The sequence below is a fragment of the Salvelinus fontinalis genome, chromosome 16 (assembly GCF_029448725.1).
Source record: "Salvelinus fontinalis isolate EN_2023a chromosome 16, ASM2944872v1, whole genome shotgun sequence".
NCBI classification, from domain to species: Eukaryota; Metazoa; Chordata; class Actinopteri; order Salmoniformes; family Salmonidae; genus Salvelinus; species Salvelinus fontinalis.
The window spans coordinates 7,382,139-7,406,879 of NC_074680.1; the positions used below are offsets into that span (position 1 = coordinate 7,382,139).

At 43.6% G+C, this 24,741-nt stretch overlaps 1 protein-coding gene across 1 annotated transcript in view; it reads right to left on the bottom strand.

Annotated features, from left to right (window-relative positions):
• LOC129813457 (kinesin-like protein KIF26B) overlaps window positions 1-24,741 on the bottom strand; it is a 171,512-nt gene that overhangs the window by 48,317 nt on the left and 98,454 nt on the right. Inside the window, exon 5 of the mRNA XM_055865784.1 lies at window positions 3,595-3,781. Coding sequence (XP_055721759.1) covers window positions 3,595-3,781 — 187 coding nt within the window. The remainder of the gene's footprint in view (window positions 1-3,594; window positions 3,782-24,741) is intronic.

Sequence of the window (24,741 nt, forward strand, 5' to 3'; positions counted from 1 at the left end):
TCTGACGGGGTGCGACAGGTCGAACTAAGCTCATTAGGCATTCATAAGTCGTGTTATTCAAGAATCTGTGGGTGTATACTGGCTGTACCAATCGCACAATGACAGAGACAGAGCTATAGGCTCTTTGTTCAGCTTAAACAGGGTGGGGAAAGGGGTCATACAGTAGATGGGGGAAAGAAAGAGAGATGGACGAGGAGAGGTTGAGAGGGGTTAAGGGAATAAGAGGGAGGAGGGGCTGGGAGAGGGCCCATTAGTGGTGTATTTGAGTGGAAGCTCTCGTCTCTCTCTGCGTTCATCAAGTCCCCTGGAGCAACTCCTCTGACAGACCCTGATGTCACACTGATAACAGCTCTTCCGTCTCTCTCTACCTCTCGCTCTATCGTCCATTCCCTCTCTACCTCTCTCTAGACCCTCCACTCTTTATCTTCCCATTCTCTCCCCCTTCTCTCTCTTCCGCTCCTCCTCCATCTCTCTCTATCCCCCCCCTTCTCTCTCTCCCTCTCCAACCCAGTCTGCCTGTCAGGTCCCGAGTCTACACTGCACCAGGCTGGTCCGTCTGTCCATAAAGGCATCAGAACTCAAACAATGAGTAACTCACAGCAGAACCGATGGCCTAGCAGGTAGCAGAGGTCACATTCCAACATGTATGAAGGTCGGTTGGTAAATATTGGCTTTATGTCTCATTACTTTGAACCCTGACCAGTATGTGTCAGTGGAGGCTGCTGAGGGGAGGACGGCTCATAAAAGTGGTCGAAACGGAGCAAATGGAATGGCATAAAAACACATGGAAACCATGTGTTTGATGTATTTGATATCATTCCACTGATGCCGCTCCAGTCATTACCACAAGCCTGTTCTCCCCAATGAAGGTACCACCAACCTCCGGTGGTGTGTGTGTATAGCCTTAGGACACAGCAGACATCATAACATTTTATGCTGCAGCATTGAATGAATAAGTAACAGTGTGACTGAGCTGGGAATGAATCGATAGCAATGTTTCTGACGTTGTCATCGTGTTGCTGATAAATATTTAATCACCATGTCATTTGACGAGGCAGGAAAACACAAACTCTCCGCAGTCGTTTTTAGAGTATCAGTTAAAAGAGGCTCGACTGAATAATTCACAGGGTTATTTTCTTCCGACTCACTCTCTCTCTCGTTCTCGTTTTTCTCATAACTGGGGATGTGATAAGAGAGAAATCTGATTAAGGAAGAGTACCAGTGGGTGTGTGTCTCACAGGTATCTCATTGCTGGCCGTTGATTGTAACCATGGAGACCGGTTAAGCCAATATCAAACTAATGTGAGCTTTTAAATTACAGAAACGAATCCCATGAGACCAGTGTTGCCAACAATTCAAGGAAAGTAGCTGTTGGTTGCTCCATTTGTCGCTAGAAGTTGCTAGATGACGTCATGACATAACAGTGACTTCATAACGACAATTTGCACATGGTATAAAAAATATATATTATTCAACTTTTTTTTCTGCTTATGCTGTCCAGTCTCTCAAGCAATGAGCAATTCTCCAAAGCAAAACTAAAAAGAATGTTTGAAGGAGAACAAAAAGGAACCAATTAAATAATTAAACAGCACAGAAAAATCGAGAAAGGTAGATTGAACATTTTATTTTTTACTTTAAAAAAATACGTTTATTATTATTATTATTTAGGCCTTGCAGCGCTGTGGTATCATTTTACAACACAGAATCCATTTGAATAAAATTCACTTCAGTTGCTGCAGCAGCAGGGAGAGGACTGAGAGGCTTTGGAAGGGGCGCAGACCTCAGAGCAGAGTAGCTCAGCTCAGCTGAACGGGCACACACACAAACAGGGAAGTCGTTAAATCATCCAATAGTCGCTGGGGAAGCTTTAAAAAGTAGCTACATTTGTCACTGTACTCTTTTACCAATAAAAGTCACTGGAGGGGTCTGAAAACTAACTCTAGCGACAAAAGTGCTAAATTGGCAACACAGCTTAGAGACTGCGCTGACTAACACACATGTATACACAGACACGCACGCACACACACACACACACACACACACGCACACAGAGAGACACAGAGAGAGGAGTGTGAGAGGAATGAGTATGACAGCACACACACAAAAGTCTTAATACAGAATCAGACGCCTAAAACCCTCTTTCTCTCTCTCCATATCTTTCTCTGTCTCTTTCTGTCTCTCTCTCTCTAAATATCTGTCTCTCTTTCCTCCCTCCTTCAATCTGCCTTGTTGTTCTCCTGGCTCGTGTCCACCCCTCTATCTATCTCACAATTAAGCCTTTCGTAGGCCTGCCAATACCACCACTATTAATATTTCACCCACAACACGGTAGCAAAGTGGCTATTGAATTCCCATACTCTGCACGCACGCACGCACGCACGCACGCACACACACACACACACACACACACACACACACACACACTGCCTGTGAGGTGTTGTTTTTGGCCTGATCTGAGACAACTATTAATAATTGCTAATGCTTCTTAGTGTCATTTCTCTCAAGGCTGCCGCTCGCTCCAGAGCGTGTCTGTGTCTGTCTGTGTCTGTCTGTGTGTTTCTGTTTGTGAGCGGCTGTGTGGTTAACACTTTGCTGGGTGATTGAAGTGACCGTGGAAGCCCCACAATCCTTCACTGTCAGCCGAGAGGAGTGTTGAGAAGAAAGGAGGGGAGGCGAGAGAGTGAAGGAGAAGATGGAGGAGAAGATGGGATTGGAGATAAACCTAATCGATGGACAAGGAGGAAGAGGAGGAATTAATCGTATATTATATTAAGACGATGAAATGTCATTCATTTGTTTTATCCACAAAAGAATCTCTCTTAAATCAAGCTTGTATCAATATGTTTTAGCTTGAAAATCTGCAAAATGATCTCCCAATGGTGTGCAATATTTTAGACAACATTTTCTACAGTGACAGACGGATCTCTCCATTTCTTCATTCTTTCACATCTGTCTCTTCAGCGAGTACAGGTAGAGCTGCTAGCAGCCTGAGGTTCACAAACCAGCACTTTATCTTTCCTTCAGGGACTTCCTTTTAAGTATGCCTAGAGATAAGAACACACATCATTTAATTTCCTTTACTGATATAAAATATCTCCCCCCGCAATCTGGAGGTGAATGGAAGCATCCCTGCTGGGCTGATTCGATTAAGGTGAGACGGAATGTACCAAAACCCAAGCGGAGGAGGGGGGATCTGAAACAGTTGCCTGTCAGTCATGGCTAGGACCCTTGGGAGATTTGAGCAAATCCGACGGCACACATTGCTGTATGGTCTAATATCTTGCCTGCTCTCACAGGTTACAGGCAGCAGGGAAATGTGGAAATGTGTGCGTGTGTGTGTGTGTGTGTGTGTGTGTGTGTGTGTGTGTGTGTGTGTGTGTGTGTGTGTGTGTGTGTGTGTGTGTGTGTGTGTATGTTTGTCTGTATGTGTGTGTGTGTGTATGTGTGTGTGTGTGTTTGTCTGTATGTGTGTATGTGTGTGTGTATGTTTGTCTGTATGTGTGTGGTAGGAAAATGGCCACAGCAGCAGGAGTGAAGGATACCGTACTGTACGTACGTGTGTGTGTGAGTGCATGTGCGCTCATAAAGTCCTACCTTGCCTAGTCCGGGGGTGTCTTTGATCTTGCTGGCAGCCCGTAACAGGCAAGGTGGGGCGGGGGGAGGGGCGGTCTGCAGGGTCCCACTGAAGTTGGTGGGGAACAGAGGGGGGTCACACACAACTGCGGGGGGCGCTGGGCGCTGCTTCTTCTTCTTCGATGACAGGTTCAACTTCTGAGCAGCTCTACAGAAGGAGAAAGAGGGGTGGGGGGGTTCAATTTCAATGTTAACCAATCATCCAAAACATCTCGTTACAGTGTTCATCTGCTGATTTAAGCGAGTTGGGGGATAACGAGAGAGAGGGAAACAGACCCACAGAGAGTAAGAGATGGAGAAAGAGAGAGGAAAAGGAAGAGGGAAATATTTCCCCATGGCCTAAGAGCACACAGAGTGATCATGATGTGTAAGGCATTGTGAGAAATGTGTTCCCACTTAAAAATCCAGCTGTAGAGAGTGGTTAAGTGGACGCCTTCGTTGGAAAAACCAACAGTGAAGATAGTTGTTCCATGCCATCATGGCGACGCTTCCTCCCCAACACTACCACCATTGCGGTAGCTCCGTGTGCCATGTACTAATTGCTCGTTCATGTTGCTAAGTGGAGCTGTATTACGCGCCCAGCTCACCACATCAATAACGAACACACGCGCACACACTTAAGCAGCGACATCTGTAACTGGGAGGGGAACACCATTTCACTGTCCTCACAGTCTTCACTGTCCTCACAGTCTTCTCTTTCCACTCTCTCTTTTCTCTTCCCTGTCTCTCCTCTGTCCTTTTAGTCTAAATTACACTATAGCGGCTAGGAAATATGATGACATTGCTAAAGTTGGCAAATCATTTGTAGGAAACAACTTCGTCATCCTTATGACGTCGTCAAATTTACTTCAGACAGATAATAATGTTGTCATTACTCCCAAAAGTTTGTCAAAAATACCTTGCAACGCCAACGTTAGCTAGCTAAAATCAGCTGCTCTCCTCCTCTCAATCGTAGCTAGCTAGCTAATGTTATACTACATCTAATGTTAATCTGACGACATCACATCCACAGTTTTTAATGCGAGTAAAGACATACCGTATAAAATCCTGATGGCTGTGATGGAAACAGGACGTTTTTATAAATGCCAACAGATCATTTATTCGTTTGACACGGTGGGATCTTTTGGTGTCTGTAAAATGAATTATGTGAGAAATTGCGGTGGAAGCGTATCGTCATATCAAAGTACACTTAGAGTCACGCGATGACATCAGACAGTAGGTGTTTGGTCCTCTAACTACGATTCGGGAAACCATGCAGTTTATTAGAGATGAAATACGATGAAACCATGCAGTTTATTAGAGATGAAATACGATGAAACCATGCAGTTTATTAGAGATGAAATACGATGAAACCATGCAGTTTATTAGAGATGAAATACGATGAAACCATGCAGTTTATTAGAGATGAAATACGATAAAACCATGCAGTTTATTAGAGATGAAATACGATGAAACCATGCAGTTTATTAGAGATGAAATACGATGAAACCATGCAATTTATTAGAGATGAAATACATTATGATCATCATGACCAAAAGCTATTGATTTTCTACCCAAAGTTGCTATGAAAATGTTGTGATCCATTTAATAAACGGAAGAGACCAGCAGAATGGATAAAAGGGTCTGGTGGCGGTAGCAGGAACAGCGGCATCTAGTGGGCAAAACTTTGTACTTTCAAACAAATGTACGGTGCATTCGGAAAGTAGTCAGATCCCTTGACTTTTTCCACATTTTGTTACGTTACAGCCTTATTCTAAAATTGATGAAATAGTTTTCCCCCCTCATCAATCTACACATAATACCCATAATTACAAAGCAAAAACAGGTTTTTCGAAATGTTTTCAAATGTATTTTTAAAAAACAACGGAAATACCACATTTACCTAAGTATTCAGACCATTTACTCAGTACTTTGTTGAAGCGATTGTGCGTGTGTGTTCACGTGTGCGTATGCGTGCATAGGGGTCGCAAGCATTGAACCACTCCTTTTTGGGGGACGCGGGTCAAAAAGTTTGAGAACCACTGCTCTATGGCACCTGGGGTCACTGCTTTCACCATAAACACACATAGGACAGGGACAAATACAGACACGGTTACCGACATGGCTACAAACATGGATATGATTGCAGTTACCAATGGTTACCGACATGATTATTATCACGGTTATGAACAGTTGCCAGTTACCAATGGTTACAGAGAAAAAATGTTTTCATGGCAGCCTGTCTTATCCACTCAATCTATCAATACCGCCCAAGGTGTTCTTTTCAACTCTGCCTTCCTTTATAAATCCCTCCCTCCCTCCCTCCCTCCCTAGAACTCTCTCTGTTCTATTTCTCAAATGTCTCCCTCTCTCCCTCTACCTCTTCATCTCCAACAAATTGTGTTCTTTTTTTCTCTTTTGGGTGTGTGTTTTTACCCATCAGACCTAGCGGTTAAAAGAAAGATTCACCCACTTTGAATGTTATATATATATTTTTTTTGGGGGGGGGGGGTCTCTAAGCGATGTTCAATCAATTTTTAATGAGTATCTGAGCTCTTGCCGTTTTCGCAGGTAGAAATACAGCCGGTATAACGTAGTACAGCCGGTATGACGTAGTATTGTGATAAAGTCGCTCTCACTACACTGGAAGTTAACAGGAAGATGACTTTTAGATCACGAAAACGTGTCAGAAGTTTACATACACCTTAGCCAAATACATTTAAACTGTGTTTCACAATTCCTGACATTTAATCCTAGTAAAAATTCCCCGTCTTAGGTCAGTTAGGATCACCACTTTGTTTTAAGAATGTGAAATGTCAGAATAATATTAGAGAGGATTAGCTTTTATTTCTTTCATCACATTCCCAGTGGGTCAGAAGTTTACATACACTCAATTAGTATTTGGTAGCATTGCCTTAACATTGTTTAACTTGGGTCAAACGTTTCAGGTAGCCTTCCACAAGCTTCCCACAATAAGTTGGGTGAATTTTGTCCCATTCCTCCTGACCGAGCTGGTGTAACTGACTCAGGTTTGTAGGCCTCCTTGCTCACACATGCTTTTTCAGTTCTGCCCACAAATTTTCTATAGGATTGAGGTCAGGGCTTTGTGATGGCTACTCCAATACCTTGACTTTGTTGTCCTTAAGCCATTTTGCCACAACTTTGGAAGTATGCTTGGGGTCATTGTCCATTTGGAAGACCCATTTGCGACCAAGCTTTAACTTCCTGACTGATGTCTTGAGATGTTGCTTCAATATATCCACATAATTGTCCTGCCTCATGATGCCATCTACTTTGTGAAGTGCACCAGTCCCTCCTGCAGCAAAGCACCCCCACAACATGACGCTGCCACACCCGTGCTTCACGGTTGGGATGGTGTTCTTCGGCTCCCAAGCCACCCCCTTTTTCCTCCAAACATAATGATGGTCATTATGGCCAAACAGTTCAATTTTTGTTTCATCAGTTCAGAGGACATTTCTCCAAAAAGTACAATCTTTGTCACCATGTGCAGTTGCAAACCATAGTGTGGCTTTTTTTATGGCGGTTTTGGAGCAGTGTCTTCTTCCTTGCTGAGCGGCCTTTCAGGTTATGTCGATATAGGACTCGTTTTACTGTGGATATAGATACTTTTGTACCTGTTTCCTCCAGCATCTTCACAAGGTCCTTTGCTGTTGTTCCGGGATTGATTTGCACTTTTCGCACCAAAGTATGTTCATCTCTAGGAGACAGAACACATCTCCTTCCTGAGCAATATGACGGCTGCGTTGTCCCATGATGTTAATACTTGCGTACTATTGTTTGTACAGATGAACGTGGTACCTTCAGGCGTTTGGAAATTGCTCCCAAGGATGAACCAGACTTGTGGAGGTCTACAATTTTTTTCTGAGGTCTTGGCTGATTTCTTTAGATTTTCCCATGATGTCAAGCAAAGAGGCACTGAGTTTGAAGGTAGGCCTTGAATAACATCCACAGGTACACCTCCAATTGACTCAAATGATGTCAATTAGCCTATCAGAAGCTTCTAAAGCCATGACATAATTTTCTGGAATTTTCCAAGCTGTTTAAAAGCACAGTCAACTTAGTGTATGTAAACTTCTTACCCACTGGAATTGTGATACAGTGAATTATAAGTGAAATAATCTCTATAAACAATTGTTAAAAAAATTACTTGTAACATGCACAAAGTAGATGTCCTAACCGACTTGCCAAAACTATAGTTTGTTAACAAGAAATCTGTGGAGTGGCTGAAAAACTAGTTTTAATGACTCCAACCTAAGTGTATGTAAACTTCCGACTTCAACTGTACATGCCAGATTTCAATACTGGCCGATATCATAACGCGGGAGTTTCTCTTCTTTTAAATGAACCATTGGTCACATTTTTGCAATATTCCTAAATCAATAAATGTGTAATTTAATGAACATATTTCTCCTATTTTTCTGCCTCTTCAGTCCAGGGTGTGGTGCAAGCATCAGACTCCACTCTGCAAGGCACACAATCTGGAGGTTGAACATGTTGTGATTGTAGACTCCTATATTGATAGTGCCGTTTGTTTAGGCAATTTTACAGCTTACAGCTTTACAGCAAATTTTATAGCTACTTCGCATGCTGATATTGACTTTGGTATTAGCAAGCAAGCCCATAGAGAGAGCATTGCATTGTGGGCTTTGTAGTCGACTTGAGCTGCAACAGATTTCCACAACAATTTTCACATAAAATGTTGTTCTTATTTAACCTTTTCACGTGTGAGTTCCAAATATTCCAACAGTCGCCCAAGCATGAGTTTTTTTTATACACTGTTCCAAAATGTGATTGTTACGCAACAGCACAGTTAACCCGCGGTGCCCTGAATCCAAGGTACGCTAACTGCTAATTATCTATAGGCTATATTTCACCTAGTCAGTTTCAAATTAAATTCTAACAAGTTGTATTTTCTAACAACAGTTTGAATTGAGGTGTGTTCCGGCTCTTCTTTAATTCACATAGAAGTAGCCCATTTCACTGTTGCGGACAATTTAGGTTTGAGGCTTTACTGAGCCGGACAAACTTCTCTCTTTGACGAGAGCCAGTGTTTCCGCAGATCAAGTATGAAGACATTTGCACAGTCTTGCACAAACTTTGTCCCCCTGGCACATTTTCTGGTTGGTGCTCGCATTGCCGTCATTATTGTTTTCCTTACAAATAATAACTTTGACATGTGTGAGTTCCTATCAAAGTCAGTGCCTTATTTTCTGTATATCATGTTGTTGTTTCTACCGTATGTATGTATTTATGTTTGTATGGAGCATAATGTATTTACAGTTTTATTCACACGTTTTCAAGTTCTGATGCAAATCATGCATTCCGATTCTTGCATAGATTGTAATGGACACATATGATAGGTGTAAAATACTTTTGGAAGGTTGTACTGATTATGATGAGCTAATGCTAAGCTATTTGCCAGCTATGCTTGGTGTCATGTTTGTTGACATTATACAAGCATTCTGGGGGTCACGCAAACGTCTGTCAGACCAACGATGTTATAACAAAATGAGGTGAAGGGATGGTTCACTCATCTTTCGAGTAAACTTCTGGAAGTGAATGAAGGGAAGTGAATGATGGTAGACTACACACCCCGTTCAACATGCATACTGCAAACAGACAAAACAAATCTTGTCTCCTCTTGTTATCTTTGGTTGACGTAAAAACACTATGGCGGCGCGCACAACCTACCCATCATCTGATCATTTTTTTAGAAAGGGTTTTACTCAATTATTTCAATCACTGGTGAGGTCACCCATGATGTGATGAATTGTAAATAGTAATTGCTATTAGCTAATTCATATTATGGTTTCTGTCAGCCGAGAGTTAGCTAAATATGACCGCTTGTGTTATGTCAATCTTTCCTCAGTTAGCGCTAGGACTAATGTAGCCTACATTTCCCGGTTCGGATGATTGTGTTATGCTGTTGCTACTTCTGTTAATGTCTGAACATTGCATCCAAAAATAAACTGGTCACATTCTGGACATAACGTTGTGAGGACTGTGTTTGTGCAAAAGTTCAAACGCTGACTGTTGTGTCAATCGAAACTGGATGTTCTAAATACGCGTCCTAATCACTGTACCACTGTAGAATGATCCATGTAGAATGATCCATGTGTTGGTATGTGTCAAAGGTTAACACTGTAAATTAAAGGAATGAGTGGTTTTGGGAGGATTATTTCATTAAGGCTTACTCAATCACCACCAGTCACATAGCCTGAGTCTGAGAGTGCGCACACGCACACGCACACGCACACGCACACACAAACTCGAAGATACCAGCGGTCTGCTGTGTTAGTGTGACTTCAGAGAGATGCCTGTGTGATGATGAAGAGGAGACGAAGGCAACGACACTTCTCGAAGTAGACGAGACAATTAGACTGCTCTGTCTCTCACCCTCTCTCACCTCCCTCTGTCTCACTCGCTCTCTCCCTCCATCTCTCCTCTCTCTCACAGTGCCTCGAGTGGGCGACCGACACAGTCATTTCAGAGAGCAGAGAAGATAGTCCAACAGCAGCAAAGTGACAGAGCTGTCATAGACGGTCTTTTATAATGTGACTTTCTTTGCAAGTTTATTTTCACACGTGTGTGTTGGTATGTGTAAGAGTGTGTGAATGTTGTCTCAGTTATTATAATGAAGGTATGATGTTATTTTATCTGCAAGGGAGGGGAGGACGATATGTGTGTGTAGGTAGGTGTAAGAGTGTGTGAATGTTGTCTCAGTTATTATAATTAAGGTATGATGTTATTTTATCTGCAAGGGAGGGGAGGACGATATGTGTGTGTAGGTAGGTGTGTGTGCGCGTGCCTGTGTGTGAGAGTGCAGGCTACATGTGGTCATCAAACCGCACCAAGAGAGGCACGTGCTGGAATGTTTAGTCTGTTTCAGGGTTCATTCAGGACAGTTACCACGGTAATTAAAAATACACTTTTTTTTCAGAGCAAGTCTGTGTGTGTGTTAGTGTGTGTGTGTGTTAGTCCCTGAGGAGTTGACAGAGTTCCAGAGAAATTCAGTGAAGTGCAAAGTGAGATTAATGAGTGTCACCATAATTATGAGTGAGAGACTTCTTCTTCTCTCACTCCCTCCTTTCTCTCCCCCTTTTTCTGCCTCTTTCCATCCCTCCCTTCCTCTCACTGACCAAACCTCCTTAATGATCTGGCAGGGTCTGATAGCCTGAAAAGTTTTCTGAAAGTGTACACACACACAAACGCACACACACACATTCACACGCACACAAACAAACGCACACACACCTCTCTGTCACATTACTCTGTGTGCACTGAAGCTAATTGTATCCCTGCTGTCCTATCTACACTACCGTTCACGTATAAATGTCCTTGTTTTCGAAAGAAAAGCACATTTTTTTGACCATTAAAATAACGTCAAATTGATCAGAAATGCAGTGTAGACATTGATAATGTTGTAAGTTCCTCTTGCTGCTCCATAGGCAAGTACCATGGTCTTGTAGTGGATGCAAGCTTCGACAGGAAGCCAGTGGAGTGTGTGGATGAGCAGACATGGGAGAACTTGGGGAAGGTTGAACACCAGGCAGCATGCAGCGTTAAGTTGCAGGGGTTTGATGGCACAAGCGGGGAGCCCAGCCAACACCTAGTAGTAGTCCAGACGGGAGATGATAAGTGCCTGGATTAGGACCTGCACTGCTTCCTGTGTGAGGTAGGGTCTTACTCTATAGATGTTATAGAGCATGCTTTGATGCCTGCAGAAAACAACATGGTGTTGTCCAGGGTCACGCCAAGGTTCTTTGCACACCATGATGGAGAGGCCTTGGAGTGGGCAGGCCTTGCCGAGAAGGAAGAGCAGCTCTGTCCTGTCAAGGTTGAGCTTGAGGTGGTGGGCCCACATCCAAGCTGAGATATCTGCCAGGCATGCAGAGATGAGTGTCGCCACCTGGGTGTTAGAAGGGGGAAAGGAGAAAAATACAGTAGTTGAGTGTCATCTGCATAACAATTATAGGAGAGACCATGTAAGGATATGACGGAGCTTAGTGACTTGGTGTATAGAGAGAAGAGGGCCTGGGGGACATCGAAGCAAGCAAGTGAGAGTACGCGATGCAGACACAGATCCTCTCCACGTCACCTGGTAGGAGCGGCCTGCCAGATAGGATGCAATCCAAGAGTATGCAGAGCCTGAGACGCCCAGCCCTGAGAGGGTGGAGAGGAGGATATGATGGTTCACGGTGTCGAAGGCAGCGGATAGATCTAGGAGGATGAGGACAGAGGATAGAGAGTCAGCTTTGGTAGTGCGGAGAGCCTCCATGACACAGAGGAGAGCAGTTTCGGTTGAATGACCCGTCTTGAAGCCTGACTGGTTAGGGTCAAGAAGATTGTTCTGAAAGAGATAGCGAGAGAGTCGGTCTGAGACTATGTGTTTTGGAAAGAAAAGAAAGGATAACAGTCTATAATCTTTGACGTCAGAGTGGAGCGACTCTGGACATTTTGAAGTCAGTGATAAGGGATGAGTTGATGACGGAAGTGAGGAATGGAAGGAGGTCTCCAGCGATGGTCTGAGGAATGAAGGAAGGGATATGTCAAGCGGGCAGGTTGTCGGGAGGCCAGATGTCACTAGGAGCAGGATTTCATCTGGAGAGGGAGGAGAGAAAGAGGTCAAGGCGTAGGCTAGTTCAGTGTGAGTGGGACCGGTGGACTCAATAGGCTGAGTTAACGAGGAGCAGATGTCGTCCACCTTCTTGTCAAAGTGGTTGACAAAGTCGTCCACAGAGAGGGAGGAGGAGCGAGGGGTTGGAGAATTAATGATGGAAAATAGGTAGAAAAGAGTTCCCTAGGGTTGGAGGCAGAAGCTTCAAATTTCGAGTGATAGAAAGTGGCTTTAGCAGTGGATGCAGAGGAAGAGAAGGTAGAGCGGAGGGTGTGAAAGGAGGATAGGTCTTCCAGAAGTTTCGTTTTCCTACATTTTCACTCAGCTGCCAGCAGCCCTGTTCTGTAAGCTCACAATGAGTCACTCAGCCATGGAGCAGGAGGGAGGGCCTAGCCGGACGGGAGGAAAGGGGACAGTATGAGTTATAGGAGGTGGAAAGGGAGGAGAGTAGGGTCGAAGAGGCAGAATCAGGGGACAGGAGGGAGAAAGATTTAGCAGAAGGGAGAGATTATAGGATGAGTGTAGTGGGAGAGAAACCTTTCCTTGCAAAGCCACCTGATCCCGCAAGCTTACATTAACCCTCCAGAGTCAATATCTGTGCCCCACGGTAATCTAACCAGCATAATAAAAACATCCCCATCAAAATCCGTCTGTTTAGACTAGAGATGTCTGTTTTTTGCATGGGCTGCGTCTCAATCCACCACATCCGCTAATGGCGGCCTCCTTCATCTGCGGTGGAAGGGAGTCGAGCTACAGTGGTGTTTGTCAGACCATGAGACATCCCCAAAATCGGTCTTCTCAAGGGTTGCTGGCCAATGTTGACTCCAATGCTTCCCACAGGTGGGTCAAGTTGGCTGGATGTCCTTTGGGTGGTGGACCATTCTTGATACACACGGGAAACTGTTGAGTGTGAAAAACTCAGCAGCGTTGCAGTTCTTGGCACAAACCGGTGCACCTGGCATCTACTACCATACCTTGTTCAATGTTCAAATGTTTTGTCTTGCCCATTCACCCTCTGAATACACAATCCATGTCTCAATTGTCTCAAGGTCTATAAATCCTTCTTTAACTTGTTCAACTTGTAGATTTAACAAGTGACATCAATAAAGGATTATAGCTTTCAGAAGACTAAAATATAGCAAAAATGTTTGACATAGAAGTGCCAGATTTTCGTTGTTAACTAGAAATAAATAATAAATAATAATGAATTAGAAAAATATTCAGAATATTCCACCCATGAGGCCAAAGAGGGTGCTTTTGGTCATTGACTGCAGGAAAAGGCTACCCTGTCCCCTTCATCTACACTGATTGAAGTGGATTTAACAAGTGACATCAATAAGGGATCATAGCTTTCACCTGGATTCACCTGGTCAGTCTATGTCATGGAAAGAGCAGGTGTTCTAAATGTTTTGTATACTCAGTGTATATGGAAGTAGTTTAGCGCCAAAAAGGGGGTTAAATATGGGTAAATACAAAAATGATACAGATTTTTCTTGTATCTCTCGGATATAGGACAGACGCTTTAAAACAAACGTCCTTTTGATACATTTATGGACGATCTGTTTTTCCATGAATCTGTTCTTCAATGCAATTGTATGGGCCAAATTCAACAACGTTTCATCAAATAATTGTTTTATATATTCCTTTATACCTGAAGGGGTCCTAAAACTCGAAATCAAATAGCTAAATGATCCTTGGTATGACCATCTTAAAACAATCCCACATTTTAGTTTAGTTGAAATGTCGGATTCTGAAGTGAGACTGTGAGAGCTTGTTGATATAAACCGAATGAGGTCGTGTTAGCTACCGTTAGCCCACACAGTATAACCCCTGGCACTGTTAACAGATGATGCTGCATTATTCACAACCTTTCGCGTGTGTGTGTGTGTGTGTGTGTGTGTGTGTGTGTGTGTGTGTGTGTGTGTGTGTGTGTGTGTGTGTGTGTGTGTGTGTGTGTGTGTGTGTGTGTGTGTGTGTGTGTGTGTGTGTGTGTGTGTGTGTGTGTGTGTGTTTACATGTGTGTGTGTGTCTACATGTGTGTGTGTGTTTACATGTGTGTGTGTGTGTTTACATGTGTGTGTGTGTTTACACGTGTGTGTGTGTGTGTGTTTACATGTGTGTGTGTGTCTACATGTGTGTGTGTGTCTACATGTGTGTGTGTGTTTACATGTGTGCGTATGTGCGCATGCCTGTGTCTCTCCCTCTCTCTCTTGGTGTTATGTGATAACATGAACAAAACAACAGTAACATCAATTCTTAGAACAACAAAAAGCTCAAGCTAAGCGCCTGTGCCTTTACGGAAGCATGTCCACTAAAAGAGAACACTGTTCAGCGCATAATACTGACCTAAAGCCCAATTCAGATACAACAGCCGAGACGGGTGTATGCAGTTTCAGAACAAAGTTTGCTTGATCTGAACGGTCTAGTTTTAGAATGTCTCATATTGGTTGCTGGAGTTTCCAAGATTCAACATGTAAAATCTTAGCTGAAGACTTGCGACGAGACGGATCCCATTTGCAAATCGGAGAACAGTGTGCTGGTGGTCTGTGTTTAGTCCAGCAGCTAGCTAGCTAGGTATTTTGCTGCAGCTAGCTAGCTAGGTATTTTGCTGCAGCTAGCTAGCTAGGTATTTTGCTGCAGCTAGCTAGCTAGGTATTTTGCTGCAGCTAGCTAGCTAGGTATTTTGCTGCAGTTAGCTAGCTTCACTTGCTGATATCAAGTCCTTAAGGGTTCACTCTTCCTGATGCATGCATTTCATGATGCTCGTTTGATACACCACCTTGCTACATTGAGTGGCAACTTTATATCAAAGTTGTATTGCGTCATTGTAAAGAGGCTCCGTTACCGTGGAAACGGTCTCAACTGCCCGTCTCGTCTTCTTGACCGGAATGCCCCGTCTTTAGTCAGCTGTGACAACACAACATTTGAAAACTGACTCGTTTTGTCTCGTCTCTCCTTATGTCTGCCGCCTGTTGTATCTGAACCGGGCTTTAGTCCTTGTCTCCTTCCCTCATTCCCTCTGCTCTCTCTTTCATTGAAATCCTCTCCCCCTTTCTCTTTACCCTCCCCTCTGTCTCTTTTTTATCTTTCCAGTAGTTTCATGTCCTCCAGGGGAGGTATGGTCAGAAAGTATCCGATCAGACTGCCTCCTGTCCCAGCCTCGCTACAGCCTCTGTCCCCCTGACTCAATCACCCCATGGAGCCCCGTCAAGAAGGGTGTCACTGGCCGCTCCTTTGAATAAAACACTCTTCCCATTCCTCCACACCTTCTCTCATCCCTCACTAGCAGCTCTCTCTCCTACCCTCCCTCTCTCCTTCCTTCAGTAGTATCTGAAGTGAAGACTGCCTCGCGAAGAGTAGTGACAAAAACTGCTCCTGGACTCCCAGACAGCCTCCTCTCCTCTCATCTCTGCGCTTGTACCTCCTTGTGCTTTATACCTCTCCTCTCCTCTCTCTTTCCTTTGCTCATCATTCTCTAAGGGCTAAACCTCCATACACAGATAAGATACGTGGTCAACTCACACGGAGACTACATTAGTCTCCACAAAATCTCTCTCTCTCTCTCTCTCTCTCTGTCTCTCTCTCTCTGTCTCTCTCTCTCTCTCTCTCTCTCTCTCTCTCTCTCGCTCTCTCTCTCTCTCGCTCTCTCTCTCTCGCTCTCTCTCTCTCTCAATTAAATTCAAGGGGTTTTATTGGCATGGGAAACATATGTTAACGTTGCCAAAGCAAGTGTGGTAGATAATATACAAAAGTGAAATAAACAATAAAAATGAACAGTAAACATTACACTCACAGAAGTTCCAAAAGATAAAGACATGTGCTGTAACGAAGCATAAATATGGGTTGTATTTACAATGGTGTTTGTCTTTTCGTGTGGCAACAGGTCACATCTCTCTCTCTCTCTCTCTCTCTCTCTCTCTCTCTCTCTCTCGTACATTTTGACTCTGTGGGTTGACGTGGAGAAACAGACACAAACACGCCAAATACAATCTTGAATGACTTTTAGCAGAGGAGGGCACATTGGATCAGGTCCAAAGAACAGTCATCTAGTTGTCACCGACACTATGGCCCTGACCCTGCAGATAGGCAGCCAGGCAGCAAGAGAGGTGTGTGCGTGGTAACTTTTCAGATTAAACTAAACTAAATGTATTCACGTGTCACCATATAATTGTTTAGAACACAGTAGTTTCAACAGCACTCTGTAGGGTAGCACCACATTGACTTCAACACATAACCTAGGAGGCTCATGGTTCTCACCCCCTTCCATAGACTTACACAGTAACTATGACAACTTCCGGAGGACGTCCTCCAACTTATCAGAGCTCTTGCAGCATGAACTGACACGTTGTCCACCCAATCAAAGGATCGGAAAATGCAGTGCATAAAATGTGGTGAATGGTTGACTCAAAAAAAGAGAAAGACAATAGTTGAACAGTTTGTAGGAGAAGCAAGAGAGAGCGGGAGAGACAGAGCTAGCTATATTTCATTGTATTTCTTTATTTTTACTTTCACTTAGCTAGCGAATGCAGCAAGCTAGTTTAGCCTACTCGGACACCTGGCTCAAACAAAGAGGGATGTTATGTTAACTCGCTGGCTATTCAACACTAGAACTTTTCCAAGTCAAGGTAAACTTTTGGTCTAATTAATTTATTGCCACCAAGGCCCGTCGATGTAACTGCTAAAGTGCTTGCTGACTGTACACTGTACTGCATGATTGTAGTGAGTTTACTAACACGTTAGTTCTACTACATGTAGCTATCTTTACTATGACGTTAGCTAATACTGATGACAACGATGTAGGGCATGCTGTGTGTAGCGGTTAGCAGTTATGATATGAAGGTTTAGGCTTGGAAAGGTTTTTTCGCCCGGTCACAGACAGCTGATGTGTTGTGCACTGAAGTCCACAAGTGAAGGGAAAAGGTGAGAGGAGAAGAGCGCATAGATGCGAGAAAGAATTATAGCTGCAATGATTAATTGTGGCTGCTATGAAAGTGAATTGTGTTTGCGTGTGATCAGGGGTGTATTCATTCCACCGATTCTGTTGAGAAACTTTCTTAAACGGAAGCAAATGGAACGAAACGTGGCTAAACATACCTGAATTTGTCCAATAGAAACATTTGTTTGCAACTGTTGGACTAATGATTACACCCTAGATCAGTTAGATGCAAGTGTGTAAGGCGATATTGAATGTGTCACATCTTGATTACTCAAATGTCTCTCGACCTGTGTACCTACATTGTAAACTTCCATTCATAGGCTAGGTTGTAGCAACCTCATGATGGGTATAGGGAAAATGTGACTATCATGTAGTAGCCTAAAACTATCGATGTTACATTGAACTGGGTGAATGGAATATGAATGACAGTCATCCAATTTCATGTAATAGAAATAAGGCCGTGCTCATAAATAAATGATTGTCCTCCCTCATCTTAAACGGCACCGATCGCCACTGGCTTCAGAGGGTGTGTGTGCATGCGTGTGTGTGTGTGTGTGTGTGTGTGCTTGTGTGCTTCTGACTAGGGGCTATACAGGCTGTCCAGTTTAAGCTGAGGGAATGCAGGCGAATAGAAGGAAGAGAGAGAAGGAACAGGAGAGAGAACTTGGCAGCATCGTTCTGGTTGAAGACCAGGGAGAAGAGTTGAATCCAGCAGTCTGATCTCATTAAGATCACGTCCCAGAGAGAAAAAAAAGACAGAAAAAGCTCCCCTGGATTTTTGTAAAAACATTCAATGTAATGGTGGTAGTTCAGGAAATCATCCTCACATGAGGTAATAATGCCTAGGCCTTTGCTCAGTTGGATAACACACACACACACAGAAAGAAAAACAGAGAGAAAACAAGAGCAGAGGAGAGACGAGAAGAGAGGAAAGGATGACGAGAGCACAGGAGAGGGGAGGGGTGGAGAAGAGCATCTAATCTACCTGTCTCTCTCCATGCGTCTCTACCATGCTCAGAGAATGGTAGAACCTTCCCTAGAGATTACTGAACGACGGAGAGCAAGAAAGAGGCAGGCCTCCATCCCTCACTCAACCTGTCCCCATGGAAACCACCTGGAACAGCCCAGCTCCCCTCCCTAGCAAATGCTCAGACAGGCGCGTGTCTCACATACACACACGCTGGCATGCACACAAGGCTGCGCGCACTCAACAACACACACACAAACACAGCTCGCCTTCAACACATTCAGCAATCTGCCGCTTCACTTGTAATACCAGAACACACACAGCAGACATCATGTACACACGCCACAGTTTCTACTATAGCTGGATGCATTTTTAGGGGGTTTGCAGTGCCTTCCTTTCCTTCTATTTGTTTAGAATTGAATCGATTTAACACACATGCTCTATGTGGTGCTGAAGGACATTAACCCTATAACCTCTAACCCAGCCTTACAGTATATAAGCTAGTGTTGTCACATTGCTGTCCTCCCTTCTTATGATGATCAGTGACCTCAGAGACAGACATTCTACCGATCTCTCTCTCTCTCTCTCTGTCCCCTCTCTCTTTCTCTTCCATTCTGCCGCACATCGATTGACTCAATTCAATCATTCAATCAACATTCCCCTCAACTTCCCCCTCGGAGCTGAGAGCTGAAGATATTGTCTCTCTTTTTATCTTTCACTCTCTCTCCGTCTTTAACTCGTTCCCTCTCTCTCTGTCGCTCTCTCTCTTTCTTTCTCTCTCTCTCTCACACTCTCCCCCACCCTCTCAATCTCCTGTTTTAACTCTATTTCTCTCTCTCTGCTTCTCTCTCCTTCCCTCGCTCTCTCTCTCTCTCTCTCTCTCTCTCTCTCTCTCTCTCTTTGGGGCTCTGAACTTTGCTTTCCTGACTGAAATTATCAGTATAACTTATAAAACGTAATCAAAAGTAATCAGAACTTCTCAATTGAATCCAAAATGATAAAAGCGAATCAAAATAGAGTGATGCTAGGAGAACGTATGGTTTTCTGTTTTCACTAATGACCTTCCACTGACATTGAATAAAGCCTGTATGTCTATGTACGCTGACGACTCAACAGTATATACGTGCTAACTATCTCAATAACTAAAAGTATAGTTTTTGATTTTAGTTTTATAACTGGGCTTGTAACTAGCAAAGGATATGAACAAAATGTGCACATGTGGCTACATGCAGCTCCTGCTTTGATCTCAAAACAAGCATATCTACTCATGACCGCTCATGCTGTAAACACAGTCCAGTTAAAAGTAAATGGCACAGATCCATACAGTGCATTCGGAAAGTATTCAGACCCCATTACTTTTTCCACATTTTGTTACGTTACAGCCTTGTTCTAAAATGGATTCAATTGTTATTTCCCCCTCATCAATCTACACAAATACCCCATAATGACAAAGCAAAAACTGTTTTTATACATTTTTGCAAATTTATAAAAAAATAAATAATGAAATATCACATTTACATAAGTATTCATGACCCTTAATTCAGTACTTTGTTGAAGCACCTTTGGCAGCGATTACAGACTTGAGTCTTCTTGAGTATGACGCTACAAGCTTTGCCAGGTTGGATGGGGAGCTTTGCAGCACAGTCATTTTCAGGTCTCCAGAGATGTTTGATCGGGTCAAGTTCGGGCTATGGCTGGGCCACTCAAGGACATTCAGAGACTTGTCCTAAAGCCACTCCTGCATTGTCTTGGCTGTGTGCTTAGGGTCGTTGTCCTGTAGGAAGGTGAACCTTCGCCCCAGTCTGAGGTCCTGAGCACTCTGGAGCAGGTTTTCATCAAGGATCTATCTGTAATTTTCTCTGTTGCTCTTTCCCTCAATCCTGACTAGTCTCCCAGTCCCTGCCCCACAGCATGATGCTGCCACCACCATGCTTCACCATAGAGATAGTATCAGGCTTCCCCCAGACGTAACGTTTGGCATTCAGGCCGAAGAGTTCAATCTTAGTTTCATCAAACCAGAGAATCTTGTTTCTCATGGTCTGAGAGACCTTAGGTGCCTTTTGGCAAACTCCAAGGGGGCAGTCATGTGCCTTTTACTGAGGAGTGGCTTCCGTCTGACCACTCTACCATAAAGGCCTGATTGGTGGAGGGCTGCAGAGATGGTTGTCCTTCTGGAAGTTTCTCCCATCTCCACAGAGGAACTCGGAAGCTCTGTCAAAGTCATCATCAGGTTCTTGTTCACCTCCCTGACTAAGGCCCTTCTCCCCAATTGCTCAGTTTGGCCAGGCAGCCATCTCTAGGAAGAGTCTTGGTGGTTCCGAACTTCTTCCATTTAAGAATAATGGAGGTCACTCTGTTCTTGGAGACCTTCAATGCTGCAGATTGTTTTGGTACCCTTCCCCAGATCTCTGCCTTGACACAATCCTGTCTCGGAGTTCCGCGAACAATTCTTTCGACCTCATGGTTTGGTTTTTACTCTGACATGCACTGTCAACTGTGGGACCTTATATAGACAGTTGTGTGCCTTTCCAAATCATGTCCAAACAAATGAATTTACCACAGGTGGGCTCCAATCAAGTTGTAGAAACCTCTCATGGATGATCAATGGAAACAGGATGCACCTGAGCTCAATTTTGAGTCTCTTAGCAAAGGGTTGAATACTTATGTAAATATTTTGTTTTAATTCGAAAAACCTGGTTTGTCATTGTCTTTATGGGGTATTGTGTTTAGATTGATGATGAAAAAAAACAATTGAATCCATTTTAGGATAAGGCTGTAACGTAACAAAATGTGGAAAAAGGGAAGGGGTCTGAATACTTCCGAATGCACCGTATATGGTCTATTTGCATATTGGCCTACTGCAGCTCTGGTTATGCCGCACTGGTCTGTGTAGAGTACGCCCTGAGTCTTGCATGTCATTGCAATAAAATCCTACTCCGATGTGTTCTACCTACATCAAAATCTCTTGCATAATTCATTTTCTTTCGGGGTGTTGATTTGAAATTGGCTAATATTGCGTTGATTCGATTACAATTGCCACAGTAGAGGGAAACGTTAATAGTCTTATCAGGGAAAACTCTAGAGCAGCTGTCACCAACCTTTTCTGAGTCACGATCACTTTCTGAGTCACGATCACTTTCTGAGTCAAAATGCAAGCCGAGATCTACCGCTCAGATCATTTTTTAACATGACTTACAAAATGTAAGCCTATGCAACAGTCTGAGCGGACGGAGAGAGCAGCAGCCTGAGGGTTTGCCTTTCAACATCCCTCTGACAATTACCAAAATTACCATACGTCTTCCAGCGGATGGCAAAACTTGAGTCGCACCACGTTATTTCTGCCTCATGCACAAATTCATGTTGTTACTCCTATGTACAGAGAAAGTGAAATATTCCTTGATATTAAAAAAAAGATCCAAACCGCTAATAATAACAAAAACACAAGCCTATCGATATACTTTGCTACTCATTCATTACCGCTGCAGTGCTTGTTGTAGCGCTGAGTGAAAATAGGAAGAAGGCACATTTTATGGTTTATAAAAGTGTTGAATACAAAGTGTTGACAGTGCTGAGTAAGAACTTAAAGATGAACTCACACTTGACAGTCTCTCTCTAGTTATGTTTTCAAACATTTTAAAATCGTGTAACGGATGTGAAATGGCTAGCTAGTTAGCGGGTGCGCGCTAGTAGCATTTCAATCAGTTACGTCACTTGCTCTGAGACATTAAGTAGGGTTGCCCCTTGCTCTGCAAGAGCCGCGGCTTTTGTGGAGCGATGGGTAACGCTGCTTCGTGGGTGTCAGTTGTTGATGTGTGCAGAGGGTCCCTGGTTCGCGCCCGTGTCGGGGCGAGGGGACGACGTAAAGTTATACTGTTACAATCGCACAGTATCAACTTCGCTGTAGCTTCCTTATATGCCTGCTACATTACTACGGACATGGTAATCTGAGCCATCTGATTGGCTAGCAGTTAGCCTATAATGCACTTGATTTTCTCTCCGGGCCGGCCGTTAAGGCAGAGTTTGTACCTTCTGACACATGAAATGGTTCAAAATTGCAACAGTTCAACTACCCGACACGCAGGGCAGCTGAATCGGGTGCACTTACCCCCAACAGCCGGACAAATAACAAAAAAAGAGACAAATAACAAAAAAAATAGGAACACAAGGCTTTATCGTTGTTGTTTTTTACAGAAATGTTTGGCGATCGACCGGTTGGTGACCACAGCTCTAGAAAGTTGAGTGAATTTCAATCTCTTGATTCTCTCCATGGGATGATATTTCTTCTGCATGGCACTCCAGGGGGAGCTGCAAGGCAGTCTCGGGCTACTCAGCTTAGAGGGTACAACACAAAGCATGCAATCAGAGGTCTCTTCACCGTCCCCAGGTCCAGAACAGAGGCTGGGAAATGCACAGTATTAAATACAGGGAACTCTCTGCCACCCCAGGTAACTCAAGCTAGCAATAAAACCAGATTTAAAAAAAACTGATAAAATAACACCTTATGGCACAACGAGGACTATGAAGAAACACAGACATTTTTAATGTAATTTGCACTGTATTATGTTTGGTATTTTGTAGGTGGGTGGCCTTGCATGAGCCTTGACTTGTGCGAGCCGGAACGGCTCATAGGGCAGGAGCCATCTGTTTCTGAAGAGTGAGGCAGAAGCAGGATATTATGTAGTATTATGTATATTATGTATTTTATATGTTGTATTTTGTTTCCTGTTTGGTTCCCAGAAAGAGTATTTGGGGATCCTAATAAATACTACTTCTACACATTCATGCAGAGGTTTCTCATCCAAATGTATCTGAGGGAGAAGATACAAACTAACAGAGATACAGGGAGTGAAGCCCATCACACACACCCAGGACCTGTCTCATAGAATCCTGACAGAATTGCTGTGTGTGTGTGTGTGTGCATGTGTGTGTGTGTGAGTGCGTGCGTGGACACAGAATGTAACTATAGTGGTTAAAGCCACAGGTGTCTTCTTGGTGCTGTCTGGTTACGGTGACTGGTTGCGTGAATAAGCAGTACACAGGCTTGGCACACACACGCACGCACGCACGCACGCACGCACGCACGCACGCACGCACGCACGCACGCACGCACGCACGCACACACACACACACACACACACACACACACACACACACACACACACACACACACACACACACACACACACACACACACACACACACACACACACACAGAGAGATGTCAGGCTTCCGTGCTTTCAACACAGAAACGTTTACAGGAACCAAAGGTGTTTCTGAAGGCTCTGGCGGTAGTCATGGATACTCAGGTCTGGTACCTGCCAGTGTGACAAACACTGTGTGTATGTGTATATATACTACCTTTCAAAAGTTTGGGGTCACTTAGAAATGCCCTTGTTTTTGAATGAAAAACAATTTTTTTGTCCATTTAAAATAACATCAAATTGATCAGAAATACCGTGTAGATGTTGTTAATGTTGTAAATGACTATTGTAGCTGGAAACGGCTGATTTTTATGGAATATCTACATAGGCGTACAGAGGCCCATTATCAGCAACCATCACTCCTGTGTTCCAATGGCACGTTGTGTTAGCTAATCCAAGTTTATCATTTTAAAAGGCTAAATGGTCAGAAACAAAGCACTTTCTTCTGAACCTCGTCAGTCTATTCTTGATCTGAGAAATGAAGGCTATTCCATGCGAGAAATTGAAGATCTCAAACAACGGTGTGTACTACCCTTCACAGATATCACTCATTGACGCAAATTAACTGACACCGTATCTGTCCCTCTCTCCCTGCTCTCCTCTTCTCCTGTATGACCCAATATACCCATAACTTATTTTCAACTCTACATCCATAGTTTAAGTTAAATAGATGAATAGTTTAATCATGGTGATCATTATGTAAGACAGTGTTTTAAGCGGTTACAGATGAAGAGCAGGAGGGGAAACATAACATAGAGAGAGAGAGAGAGAGAGAGAGAGAGAGAGAGAGAGAGAGAGAGAGAGAGAGAGAGAGAGAGAGAGAGAGAGAGAGAGAGAGAGAGAGAGAGAGAGAGAGAGAGAGAGAGAGAGAGAGGAGAGAGAGAGAGAGACGAGAGAGAGTGAGAGAGAGAGAGAGTGAGAGAGAGAGACGAGAGAGAGAGAGAGAGAGAGAGAGAGAGAGAGAGAGAGAGAGAGATTAGAGAGTGTCATATCCCCAAATTTGAAACTCTTATTCAAGGTTTCAAAGACCTCTCTGATGAGGATAGGCTACCCGTCCTGTTGGGGGAGGACGCAGAGAGCTGTGGGTTGGCAGCGCACTACATTGCTGCCTGCCATAAGTTGAGGGACAGTGTCTGACAGACCAATCAACCTGCACATGTACTCTACTGTATGTTTATTGTTATTGTTGAATGTAAGGTTATTTTGACACTTAGTTATTGTTGTTACTGTTGTCCCGTTGACCATTTTGATTCTCATTTTTTATATTGTAAATAAGCTTTGGCAATATGTACATTGTTACGTCATGCCAATAAAGCAAATTGAATTGAATTGAGAAGGAGAGAGAGAGAGAGAGAGAGTAGAGAGAGACGAGAGAGAGAGAGAGAGA